Source organism: Leucopleurus acutus (assembly GCF_964270905.1).
Source record: "Leucopleurus acutus genome assembly, chromosome: 1".
NCBI lineage: Eukaryota > Metazoa > Chordata > Mammalia > Artiodactyla > Delphinidae > Leucopleurus > Leucopleurus acutus.
Genome location: NC_139142.1, coordinates 21,611,247 through 21,625,660, shown reverse-complemented (window position 1 = coordinate 21,625,660; position 14,414 = coordinate 21,611,247). Strand labels below are relative to the sequence as shown.

Here is a 14,414-nt window from a genome sequence, read left to right as displayed (position 1 = left end):
TCTATCCTATTTTTAAAGGAGATACCCGTCCTTTGCTCATAAGCCCTTCATAAGCCCTCATAAGCCAGTATTTGTACTTAGAAAGACTTTCAAGAAGTCTTTCCTTTCACCGCAGACTCCGAGACTTTCTACTCTTCTTTTGTTTACATTCATCTTGTCCTTGGAAGAGACAGTTTAGATGATCACACACACATACTCTCCCAATAAAATAATCATTGTCTGGAGTAGGTTACCCATGTAGTCTACCAAGATTTGTGATTGACTTACCCAAGTTGGCTTACAGAATGTGGATTCCAGAGGAATCAGGATAAGTCCGGGTCAAGGAATCAATTTAACTAACCTGACATTCCCAGTAAACATTATATGATAAATGAGGCTGATGGAAGCACAGTCTTCTTGGATATTAAGGCTTCTGCAGATATATTTCCCCATCTCCATCCCCTCCGCTCCAGGAGAAGGTAGGATCAGCAATCTGAACCCAAGGTTAAAGCTTCATGACATTATCATAATTTGTGATAATAAGACAGCCCTCCAAACCGCTAAACAGCGGAATGATGGTTTCATTTTTACGCACCTAATTATTTCTAAGAGATGAAGTGCCCAAACAACCCTCTTGGCTTTGAAGAATGCAGCCTCCCTCAAGACTCCAGTTCATCTCTGTTCACGTTGGCTGCACCCTCTCTCCATCCTCCTTCTCCCCTTCTGGACTCTGGCTGGCTTTCCCAGTTTAAAGTCTTCTGCAGCATTTCTGGTAAACTCTAACGCTTATCAACCAGACTCCTTATCCTTGGGGGCATATTGAATATCAGATGAGAACACTGCAGAATTGTACAAGCAATTATTTAGTTTTACAATCATTTCTAATGATTAGAGCAAGCCGATTTTCACTTGCGGCAGTCAGAGATGAAGAGGAAAAACTGAGATGAGCTCACCAGTCCTTACTTGATTTTCAGCAGTCTGGGAAAAGAATGTGATCTGCAAGTTGCATGGTCCAGAGAATATAAAAAGAGACACAAGCCAGTGTGGCACTTGAGTTGAGTTAGTTGTCTTTTTACAAAACCATGCTGCTCAAGATCCTCTCTCCAGGTGTTTTGTCTCCAAGGCAGCTCTTGTCTGCTCTGGCTATCACTGATCATGAACTCTGTGGACACAGTGGGTTGAAGGAGACTCAAACAATGATCGAATGAAGCCTATGAGTGAGAGATTTACATGATAGCCATTCATCCAGAAGGCACAGACTTACTGCTGTAACATCTCAGTTGCATCTTTGTACATATATGAGGGTTAATTGATACCCCTGCTCCATTTTTGACTTAACAGCACCCTGGAAGCTTGGTATCCATCCAGCCATTGCCTGAAGAGGCCATGTCTGGACCATACCCTTGTGGCATTTGTAAACAAGTTGCTTGTCACTGCCATCAAAAAAGTCAATTGGCCACCACACCATATGATGAGTCTTCTAGCTTTCATTCCCCATTACTTTTTCCATAAAGTAAAAGTTTAGCATAGCTCACCTCACTATTTTGGAGGAAAAGTGCATTGATTTTTTTATTCAATCATTTACACCTTCCTTCAGTAAATAGTTATAAAGGCACTGAATTTGGCACTGGTGATACAACAATGAGTAAGACAGAGAGCTTAAACTCTGATTTGGGAGACAGACGATGAAAAAGTAAACAAATACACAAGATAATCACAGACTGTGATAATGCCATGAAGGAAACAAAGATTGCAATGAGGAAAACTGATGGTGGCTACTTTAAGTTAGTTTGCAAGCTCGATTTGAGAAAAAATGTAAAGGATCACAAAATGTATACCAATTCATGAGATGTCATTGTGTGAAGTCGTAGTACTTGTCATTTGGTTAATCCCTCATCCTGCCCAGGAGAGGGAGACTTCTTGGTGTTCGGTAAAACTCTTCCTCCAATTGCTCCAGTGAACACCCATCTATGGCTCTGGGGCTGCCCTCTCTTATTCTAAGTTCCATCCTCTACAAAGGACTAGAGAGAGCAGAGCTGCTGGACCAGGAGAGGTTGAGGGCAGACCTCACGGAAGTGCTGTTTGTGCTTTCGCCTTCTGAACAGCAACAGAGGCTACCTCCTCATGGCTCAGCCACAAATAAAGCCACCCTCCCTCTCCTCAATCTCACCAAGAGATGCAGAGAAAGAGAGAGAGAGACGATTAACCAAGGAGAAGTTCTTCTGTGAGGGCTCTGGGGAAAGAATCCTTCTGACACAAAGTCCTCATGTCACACTATTTTTTTTTAATTGAAGTATAGTTGATTTGCAATGTTGTGTTAGTTTCAGGTGTGCAGCACTGTGATTCAGTTATACACACATATAGATATAGATATAGTTTTTCAGATTCTTTTCCATTATAGGTTATTACAAGATACTGAATATATTAATAGTTCCATGTGCTATACAGTAGGTCCTTGTTGTTTACCTAGTGTCACACTATTCTTATTAACCATCGCCCTTGAGGATTTTGCATCATGAAGAGCAAACACCATAAACAGAATAATGGAAGCATTATCTGTATCTAAGCAGATCTCCTGAGTCTCCACTGCATTCATTTTGCATCAACAGGTGACCACTCACTGACTCTTAAATTGACTAGTCTATGCAGGGGTGAGTTATTCTAAACATGTGTAAATTGAGATCATTTATAACAAGGAGATTTTATACACACACACACACACACACACACACACATATGATGGCTATATATATATACACATATATAATGCTTTGTTTCTTTTTAGATAACATTGTTCTCTAAAAAAGCTAGGGGGGAAAAGCCAGTTTCAAAATGCTTGGAAGCTTTTATCCATTTGGAGGTAATTTTATGTTTCAGAATCCCTTTGTGACTTAAATTGCTCAAAAATATTTTACACTTAACTGCCCAATATATTTTCAAAACGGAAAGATCAATGTGCCCATCAAGGCCCTTCAGGAAAGGTATACTCTGTAATCTTATCTGTATAACCTGCCCCCCATTCCCCAGATAGGATTGCCACAGAAAATGCTGGCCACCCAATTAAATTTGAAGTTCAGATAAACACCAAATAACCTTTTAGTATATGAATGTTTCAAAAATTACATGGGAAATACTTATACTAAAAAATTATTCATTGTTTATCTTGGCATCCTGTATTTTTACTTGCTAAATCTGGCAATCCTGCCCCAAATAAAAGATGTGAATCTCTGACAGTTCCCATCACCACTCACCACCTTCACTGAATACCTGATTTAAGCCCAGTCATCAAAAGTAAATGTAAATATTGATCAATGTTGAGAAAAAAAATTTAATTTAGTTGGTATTGAAGAAGATTGAAAAATACAGTTGCCATTGGCCAGGTAAATAGGGAATTAGGCAACTTTTATATCATCTAGACATGCAAACTAGATCATAAACAAGTTCTCTTTCAAAGACTTCTGCCATAATTAATGTGTATAAACCTTGCACAATTGAAACCTAGAATATTTTGAGTGCTTAACCTGGAAGAAGATAAGGTGTTTTCCAAATTCCTAAGAAACAGGTAATAGCTAAGGAGACCATGCTCTCATTTTATTTTGGTATTTATGTTAATTTGCTTAACCTCACCTAATCCATTCTCTCTCTCACTTTCTCTAGTTACCTGAACAAGAATAAATACCTGACAGCTATTGACAAAGATACATTTGGAGGAGTTTACAGTGGACCAACCTTGCTGTGAGTAAGACATACAAAAGAATATTTGCCTTTTTTTTTCTTTTAATGGAAGGGAGGGGGCCATTAAGAAGAGTAGCTGATGATGTCTGTGGGGAGGGAATGTTGTTGTCCTGGATAAAGGCTTCTGCTAGTACTTTTCTGCCCAGCTGTATAGGTTACTGCTTGGAAGAAAGTCCTTGTTCTTTGAGACTCAGAAGGCCCCAGACTCCACTGTGCCATCCTGATGCCTGATGCCACCTTGGTGTGGACATTCATGAAGGCCCTCTTTTGGAAAAAAAGACATTTTTGAGCAGCTGGTGTTTGCAAAATTCTGAGATATGAGGTCTACAAATAGGTGGAAGGCACTCTAGTCTTTGCTGAGAAATGAATGTGTATTGCATAATGCAATACATTATGGTACTGTACCATATGGGGGTTCATAGCACAAAGAAGGAAGAGTATAAAAAGTTTGATTCATATCTGGGAAAACTTACAATCACTGGAAAAGATGGGATATAAACAGTTTTTAAAACAACATGGAAAAAAAGTTATTTGTGCATTTCCTCTGATTTATACCTCCACATGTAATCATGATGAAGTTCTGTTGATTCTGTCTCCCGCAAGCCTCTTCTAGTGCCATCTTCTCCATCCCCTTGGTTTTGCCTTAGTTTAGAACTTCATTCTTGAGCATCTAGTACAATCCTTGCCAAAGTGGAACAGAGCCCCCCAGGAGAACCACAAGACAATCCATCAGAGGCACGAAGGTTCCATACATACATAAGAGGTTCCATTTAAAAATAAGAACAAATTGGGAATTCCCTGGTGGTCCAGTGGTTAGGACTCTGTGCTCTCACTGCTGAGGGCACGGGTTTGATCCCTGGTTGGGGAACTAAGACCCTGCAAGCCACGTGGCATGGCCAAAAAAATTAAAAAAAGAACAAATTAAGTTCTACTAATATTTTACATATAGATGATCACTGTCCCTCAGGTGTCAGGTAGGTAATGATTGTATCCCAAGGGAACAGCTGGTGATCCACAGTCTCGAAGACTTACATCCTCACTCTTTCACTTTTAACAATTTCACTTCACTTTTAGATTGAATACACCCAGTTAAGTGGGTTTATGGCCTTACTTTCTTAACACACAGGCTCCATATAAGAGGGCAGAGTGACCCTGAAAATCTATTGTACCATACGGGGATTCATTGTTAACTCATGGCAAAGTACTTAAAAGTATTATGCATTTTTCTTTTTATAAAAAGACAAGTGAAAAAAAGTGTATTGACCTTTTCTGTGATTTTTTTTTTTAAACTGGAAGACATTTTTTAAAGACATCTTTAACTGCTCCTTCAAGATAAAGGTGATATTTCACCAATGAATGAGGAAAGTTGTTGCTCTTCTAAAGAAATGTGTGCTTTGGAAAGTCTTTAGAAACAGGTATTTGGAAACTTTTCCATGTTACGTAATTTTCCTGATGAAAATAGTGAATGTCACTTATAAAAATTTTGCTTTTTTAAAATCAGAAATTGAATTTGAACATGTTTTAAAACCTTTCAAATTAAGAGTTGCAGTGGGTTTAAAATCCATGTATATAAAATATGAAAATGAAACATCTTTAGACTACTTTGCAAAAACTACTTATTGACAGCTGAGAATATGAATTTCAATAAAAACATGTATTTAATTACTGAATTAGATTGAGAGATGAGAATCTCAATTTAGTAAGTACAGCCAAGACTGCCCTATTCCATTTGGAACCATCTATCTTTGTGAGGTAACTTTTTCAATTGACAACGATTTAAACCAAAACAAAAATAAACTGACCCAGAAGCAGACCTCTGAATAGCTGTATCAGAAAGTTTAAACGACAATTTTCATAATTAGTAAAGTATTATTTAATAACATTGATTTCACTTTGGTGAAATATTTTTTTAATATTACTTATTTGTTTTTATCCTATCCTTTTAAATGTATGGTTAGTGTGTTTTGTAATGTATAATATATAACATGGTATTACAGTAATATGTGTATAGAGCTCATAAATATACATATGTTAAAGTACATACTCAGACATTTTTTACTTATAAATACATGACATTGAAAGAATCTGAAGACCAATAGTGTAGACCAGAAACATTCAAAGTGTGGCTCCACTATAAGGTTGGCTCCAGAATGTACTTCAAAGCACAGCTTTCTTCGTGGATAAAGTCTTCCTAGGAGAGCAAAGTTGCCCAAACTAAGCAGTGTGCTTAGTAAAGTAGTTGCTTACATTCCAGTACAAGCTTCTTACTTTATCAGGGGCTCATAAGAAACAGCCAATGGTTACCACACTTTGAGTAGCACTAGTCTAAATGACAAGTCTCCAAATTTCCCCTGGCCTTCTATCTTTGACCTTCTCAATTTTACCTTCTCCAAACCTCCTTGTGTTCAAATGCAAATAGGATCTTAAAAACCAATGCTGGTCTCCCATTCCCCTCAGGATAAAGACCTTGGTGTGGCATGCAAAGCCCTGCTATAACCTTCAGCTTTATCTCTCACACCTCTATACACTCCTGACCAATCATCCATCCATATTGAAACTTTCAGCTCCCCTAATATTCCAACCTACTTATATGGCTATGCTAAACTCTTGCTCTTCCTACTGCTTTGAAAACCCTAGCACAACTTTATCTGTCTGATAAGCACCTACTACCATTTTGACATTTGAGTAAAGATCTCTCTGAAGTCATTCTTGGCCCTCCTCTTCTTAGGGAAGGATGACCATTTCTTCCCTTATACTCCCCACCTCTATTTATGCATCTCATGGCACCAGTGACATGTTTCTATCTATCTCTCCAGGAGCTCCTAGACGGCAGGGGCTATGTCTGTTTCATTTCTACAGTTCTAGTTCATATTACAGTGCCTGAAACATAGTACTTGCTTAAAAATGTTTGTGAAATTAATACAGTATACTATAAATATTTGAATCACACTTCCATAAATGTTATGGCATTTAAGTAGTAGTCACATTTTAAAGATATTTTAGTACATTGTCTTTATGGGAGAGTGTCCATTTCTACTTCTTTGGAAGCGGTAAATTAAATTACCTATTTGTTTGTGCTGCTTAAAAGTTGTTTTGATAGTTTTGGTAAGTCTCTTTTTTACAAGACTGTCTAACCAAGTTAAGAGCAGATGTGCAACAGCTTGACGATGCCAGTTCTGCTTCCTAGAGGCATGCCAGGTTACAAAAAGTGAACTATATTAGGAGTTAGACCTGGAGTTGATTCTTGGCTCCATCACAAATTGTGAGACCCAAGTCTCAGTTTTCTTACTTGTCAAAAGAGGGTAGCTAAAAGTAGTGAAACTTAAGTAAGAAAATAAATCTGAACTATTTCATATATGCTTAATAAATGGTCAACATTATCATTACCTTCACTTCTTCCTGACTCTTGACAGCATCACTATTCTTATCTTTTGTAACCTCTCTGATCACTCCCTCCTGATTTCTCTCACTAGAGCTCACTGCCCCAGAACTTCAGTGTGGCTCAATCCTGGATCTTTCTCCTCTATATCTTCTCCTTTGGTTAAATCATTTGCTCTCTAATATTATGAGAATATGAATAATTTCTAAATTTCAGGTTTCCGACCATAGCTCTTATTTAGTCATCTCACCTGCCTGGAATTCCTCCCTCCTCTCCCTCTCATTCCTACCCATTCCCATCAGTTTGATGAAACTTTTCCTGACCAACCTCTGAAAATGTACAGTCAACATTTACTGAGCACTTGGTAAGCCCAGGACTCTTCATTATGAGCTTTCAATAGGGGAGGGTCACCACTTTGAAGGATGGTCAGGGAAAGCCTCATCAAGAAGGTCACAACTGGGAAAAGATTGGAAGGTCATAAGGGAGCAAGTCATGTGACTATATGAGGGAAGATCATTCTAGGCAAGTGCAAAGACCCCCAGGTGAAAACATACCTGGCGTGTTTGAAGAGTAGCAAGGAGGCTGTTATAGCTCAAGCAGAGCGAACTAATAGACGTATACATTTCATCCAAAAACAGCAGAACACATTCTTTTCAAGTGCACATGGAACATTCTCCAGAATAGACCACATCCTAGGCCAAAAAAGAAGTCTCAATACATTTAAGATTGAAATCACATCAAGCATCTTTTCCAACCACAATGGTATGAGACTAGAAATCAACTACAAGAAAAAAATGGAAAAATCACAAACACGTGGAGGCTAAACAATATGCTACTAAACAAAAAATGGGTCGTTGAAGAAATCAGAGGAAATCAGAAGATACCATGAGACAAATAAAAATGGAAGCATAGTGTCCCCAAATCTATGGGACACAGCAAAAGCATTTTTAAGAGGGACGTTTATAGCGATGTAGGCCTACCTTAGGAAACAAGAAAACTCTCAAATAAACAATCTAACATTATACCTAAAAGAACTAGAAAAGAAGAATAAACAAAACCCAAAGTTAGTAGAAGGAAGGAAATCATAAAGATCAGAGCAGAAATAAATGAAATAGAGACTAAAGAAACAGTAGAAAATATCAACAAAATTAAGAGCTAGTTCTCGAAAAGATAAACAAAATGGATAGACTTTTAGCCAGACTTACCAAGAAAAAAGAAGAGAAGGCCCAAATCAATTAAATCAGAAATAAAAGAAGAAAAGTTATAACAACCACAGAAATACAAAAGTGTTTTCCAAACTATCTATCAAAGATGAAGGTAAAATAAAGACATTTTCAGATGTGCAAAACCTCAAAAACTTGATTTCCCTTCACCTTTTCTTGAAGCATAAACAAATAAAGAGAAAAATGAGAATTTTAATGATCAACATTGGACAGAGGCAAATGGAATTCCCAGGATGACCAAAAAGGGAGGTCCTGGGAATCTTGAAACCAGGACATCTACATCAGGGCTGAAGGAGGGCTCCAAGAGAAAGTTCTACAGATAAAAAGGGATTGATAGATTATATGATAGGACTGACTTTATGAAAAACTGAGTTGAGAGATATTTTAAGAACTTGGGAGCATATAACAAGACTCAGCAAGAGGTCCATTCAAACCAAGATATGTAAATAAAAGAGAAATAGACATCTCATGAAGAAACTAAAAATGTTACACAAGAAATAAAATGAAATCACAATATGCAGGCTTGTAATAACCAAAATACTAAATATAGGTTTAACCAAATACATCCTAAAACTATTTCAGGAAAGTTAAGGGGGTGTGAGAAGGATGTATGTGCAGGGTGATGGAAGAGAGCTAAATCCTCATCTTCCAAAGTAGGGAGTCAGTGGGTGAATGAAAAACCAATAAATCAAGAAGTATTTTCAATTATAGAAAGAATACTGGAAGTTGAAAGTGGTTGCTTCAGGGGCATCAGAGAACAGAAGGCAGGGAAGAGCTGCACAGAAATCTGCTGTGTGTGTTAAGTTTCCAGTATAATTTGCTTTATAAAAATAAGTTCATGCATTATTTTAATAAAATTCTAAATTAAATTTTAAAAGAACACCACAAAGCATAGGAAGAAAGGACAATGGAGATTGTAGCATTTGAGAGGCCCGTAGGAGGAAAACAAGAAATGAATAAGAGTCCAGTCTCATTTCTCCACTTCCAAGCATCTGTCTTAAAATGCATCTGTTAACTAACCATGTATGGCCTTGCAACATCACTTTAATTCTTGTCTTGAACTTTTGTCAAAATCTTCATTACTTTATTCCCCCCATATCTTCTCCCCATAACTAGAATTTAAGATCCTAGAGGAAATGGATGGTGTCTTATACTTTTTGTAATGCCCCCACTTCAAAAAAGAAGACAGCAAGTACTCAATAAATCTTGATAAAGTATAACTTAATATCAAAGAGCCATGATTTGGCTATGATTTGGAGTAAAAGCCAAACTTGGAAAATCTTAAACTCCATCTAAAGAGAAGATAATTGGAATATATGTATACCTCATAAAGGTATTTGTGAATGACTGTATTCATCTCTGTTGACTAAAACAGTCAAATTTGCCCACTTAGTTTACCACCTGTTTTCAAGGTCATTTCTTTAAAAAGGATCTAATTTAAAACAGCTGCAACATCTAAAGTGAGATCTCATCTCCAATCTTTGCTAATTTTTAAAAAGCCTTTTAAATTTAGTTTCATAACATTTTTTCCTTATCGATTTTTTAATCAAGATATGCAATCTCATTTTCCATTTTTATACTGTCCATTTTTGATTATCGTGTTTTCTTTTCATCTTATTTTGAAAGAGAAGCTCTTGGTGTTTATAACCCCAAAGGAAAGAACACACTGAAATGTAATGCCTTCCATAATAACCAGAGTCCTCCAAGGTCTAAATTATGTAACTCACTCTAATAAGCATTTAACTTACTGTTGATAATGACCACTTACTATTATAAGTAACTCCTAAGAAGATGTAATCTCTGTGATAATATACTTGAGCTTGCACTACATGTTATCAACAAAAACAAACTTCAAAATAAACTATTGCTGCTATTAGCTGATCAAATTAATCATTTGAAAATCTAAGAGTCATGGCACTGCCATCTTGTTTTAGAGAAAAATAAGTCTTTCATGTATTTCTTTTGACTCGTAATGCTCTCCACAAGGTCATACTATTAGATGGCTGAAAAATTGTGGCAGGGTTCTTTCTAGCATGGCTGAAGTCCACAGGCATGTTGAATACATGATTTTCTAGGTTAATTCTGGGCAAAATTATTTTTTTATTGAGGTATAATTTACATACAATAACATGCACATTTTTAAAGTGTACAGTTTGATGAGTTTTGGCAAAACTATGTTACCTCATTGAAGGCTTAGAACATTTTCATGGCCCAGAAACTTCTCTCATGCCCCAATGTCCCATAGACAGCCACATATCTTTTTATTCTTCTAGTGTAAAAATAGGAGTGAAATTATCAGGTCATAGGATAGATGTATATTTAACTTTATAGGATATACTGTCAAACTGTTTTCCAAAATGACTATCCCATTTTCTAGTCCCACCAGTGAAGTGAGTTTCATACTTACCAATCCATTGTATTATCAATCTTTTTTATTCTAGCCATGCTAGTGGGTGTAAAGAGATATCTCATGGTGGTTTTACTTTGTGTTTCCCTGACTATTAATGATGTCAAGCACCTTTTCATGTACTTGTTAGCCATTTGTATATTTTCTTTTTACGAGGGTCTGTTCAAATATTTTATCCATTCTTAAAGTTGGGTTGCATGCCATTTTGTTGTTACTGAGGTGTGGTCCTGAGTAATGAAATCAGTTTTAGTCCTAACTACCAGTCCTCTATCATCCCTAGTTTATTCTCTCTTTCTGTTTCTCTTTTCTTTCTAAGGAGAAATAGCTAATCTGAAACAAACTCACACAAGGTGTTCATTAACTCATTCTGAAGATATTTTACTGAGCACCTACTGAACTCCATGAAAATTATAAGAATAAGATACAACCTCTGCCCTGAAAGAGGTTACAATCAAATTCAGGAGAAATGTGAATAAGGCACTATAAGTTTAATGTAAAAAGAGCCATAAGAAGTATTTAAAGAATCAAGATAGCATTTCTGGTTAGGGTGACCAGCAAAGGCCTTTTTAAAAGAGGTGGTATTTGAGATAGGCTTCAGGTGAGGGGTAGAATGACAATAGACAGAGACAGAAACTATAAGAGGAAGAACAAAGGCAAACGTACAGGAAAACAGGATATATTCTAAGAGCAACAACAACCAAAAAAACATAATTTGGGCCAAAGAATAGTGTCTGAAAAGCGCGTTGTGTTGAAATCATGTTATGGGAACATGACCTGACTCAGCAGGTAAGGATGACCCACTGAAGGTTACCATGGAAAGATTAGTAATAGCTGCATAATCAATTACAGTTTGTGGCCCTCTTCAACTCACCCCATGCTTCCTTTCCTTGGCCTCTGCCCACCCTTGACCCTGACTATATTAACCCTGGGTAGCTCTGTCCCAGCCATGGCACTGGGACCGCTCATCTCTACATCCTGGCTGTTTGGCAGGCACTGGCCCTCCCTCAGAGGGAGGGAAATCGAGCCCAAAGACCTAATCTGCCTAGTGTTCCTTGTCTTCCTTTCTGTGCCTGCCAGCAGAGCCTCTGGAGTAGCTCTCTTGGAGAGGAAGGGAGCTTCCCAAGGGTGGAAAACCAGAGGGGTTTGTCTACTAGGCTGCTCTACTCTGGGCTGTGAAATGAGTTACAAAGACAAACAGACCTCTTGCAGTGCCCGACTTGGGCACCAAGCCAGACTCATGCCAAGGAAGCCGGGTTGTCAGGGAAGCAACCAAAGCAGGATAAGCAACTTATCCTCCTAAGTCGTACACCCTTTTCTCCAGAGGCACAGCAAAGGAGAGGGCCTGTGGCCATTTTGTAGAGTCTATGAGAGCTGCAAGGAAGGTCACAGAAGAATTTGAAGAGAAAGAGAAGACAATTACCTTTCCAGAATTGTGTGCATGCTGGCTTCTTGCTAAAACAAAAGGACGGTCTGCTTCAGCCCTAGGAATCTTTGGACCAAAGGAGTTATGTCAACAACTCAGGATACTTGATTCCCCCCAAATCCAGATTTATTGATCAGTAGCATCTCTTACTACCATAGTCATTGATATGAGAAGAAAGGATTAGCACTTCAAGTCACGGAAACCTATAATGATAAGGTTACGTTTTACAATTATTGAGAAATTTTCAGAGCATTTCCCAACTAGGGGGATGACTCTGGTAGGAGAAGGATGATGGAGTTATTGCAAAGATCCTCAAAGCCATACAAACCTTTCAGCTTCTTCAATTGACAAAAAGCCCAGCTACTATTATCCTCAAAAGATTTTTCCTTTAAATAAAGTTCTCCAAAGCACTGAGAGCCACTGTCCTAGAGCAATGGCCTCAAATGATCATGCATTTTACGTCAGGGGATTCAGTCTGAGTAAAGGTTTTTGTATCTATGCCACGCCAAAAAGTAAACTAGGATGAATGCATCTCTAAAAAAGAATAACTCACAAATCCATTAACTGTTTCTTTTAACTCAGTTTTGCTAAAGTCAATTATTTAAAGGATTTTTACTTTGATCAAAACTGATAGAACATGAAAGAATCTTTACTGAGTCTGAATTCTAGGTAAACAACACTTGAAGTTTCAGGGAAAAAATTAGAAAAAAATTTCTAAACCATATTAATTTTCTAAACCAGTTTTATTAACTAATCAGTGCTCTTTAGCCAAGAGCCCTCAACAGTGAATCTTCAGAATAAACAGTGAATCTTCAGAATAAAAAGCAAGTAGGAACACGTAGTTTTCTCTGCAACTTTACATGTAAATAAATCTACTTTTTAGTGAGTGCCTACTAGTCTCAGTGCTAAACATTTTAAAATAAATTAGTTTATTTTATACTATCAATCCCAAAGGTTTCTGACCTCTCCACACTACTCCACTCATAATTTCTGGTAATTTTACCCATATCAAGTCTCAGTTGTATGATGAAAGAAGAGAAATGAGATTGCATAGGGCCAAATAGATGAGGCAAAAATCATGCGTACTCTGTTCTGTGGCAAGTTTTACTCATGATTTTATAATTCACTAAAAGATGCTGATAACAGGTTGATAGGAGGGGTGAATCAACCTGGGATTAAATTTTTAAATAAATAACCCACAAATATAAATAAAGAAGCAGTTTACAGTGTATACAAATGAGGCACTCAATTCTTCCCAAGCAAATATGGATGAGTACTAAATCTTTGACTCTTCTGTGATTTTTACTCTTGGAACAGGTGGAAGGAAATAAGGTAGTTAAGGGTTTTCATTCTGACATGCTATCTCTGTCAAGTCTCTGAAATCCATTTTGTAATTATGTTCTGCTTCTGAGTCTAAAAGAAACAAACACTCGAAAGAAAGTGGACTTTTCACTTCTCACAGACTGATAGTGATGGTTATTATGTATGTGTGTTGTGCATCGGGGAGGACTTAACACTGAGGAGGACATGTTTGTGTTTCAGCATTTGACTGTCGGTAATACCTTGCCATCATTTCCTCTTGTTACTGTGTGGAGGAGCTCCAACCTTACTGAATTACAGTATACAGGTAGTTTTTCATTCCAGAATATATAATGCTGAGACAGTCAACTCCATGAGATTTCATAGGTCATGGAAGCTATAGTCTTAAATGAAGTGTAATTATGCAAACTCAAGAGCAAAAAGAAAGAATAACAGTGATTATCGGAGTTATAAAGCAATTTTGTTTGTACGCAAAGACTTCAAGAAAAGATTGGTAATTTATGATCATCTAAATCTTTAGACAAACATTTTCTTATTAATAATAGGGGCCATTTTTGAGCTTCAGCTGTGTGCTAGGTTCTTTACAGATCACCTTGAGTCTCTTTAACTATTCAATAGTAGGTGCCATGATCCCTATTTAACAAATGAGAAAACCGAGGTGCAGCGATATCAGGTAAGTCCCCAAGGTCACCTGGCCATAAGTGGTGATATTAGGATGCAAACCCAGCCCTAACCCAGAAACACCATCAATTTACAGCACATCAGGTCAACCCCTTTCACATAAGATGATTCTTGCTCCTGTTGTAATCCTCCAACGTTGCTTGATCATTTTCTTAAATTTCTACTTGAACATCCCCAGTTCTTGATCATCTGACTCTGAAAAAAACCAAAGTCCTCACCAAGGCCTTCAAAGACCTATGCTGTTCACCCCCCACCCATGACCCAGTA

At 37.4% G+C, this 14,414-nt stretch overlaps 1 protein-coding gene across 2 annotated transcripts in view; it reads left to right on the top strand.

Moving 5' to 3' along the window:
• The window catches only part of TSHR (thyroid stimulating hormone receptor), a gene marked incomplete at both ends in the record, with an annotated part of 164,221 nt that overhangs the window by 128,184 nt on the left and 21,623 nt on the right, over positions 1-14,414 (top strand). The window contains 2 exons of one of the 2 annotated variants that reach the window (XM_082855133.1): positions 3,637-3,714; positions 3,869-3,938. In XM_082855133.1, coding sequence (XP_082711259.1) covers positions 3,637-3,714; positions 3,869-3,938 — 148 coding nt within the window. Of the gene's footprint in view, positions 1-3,636; positions 3,715-3,868; positions 3,939-14,414 lie in introns of those variants that run through there. The other variant, XM_082855132.1, reaches the window with a different exon arrangement.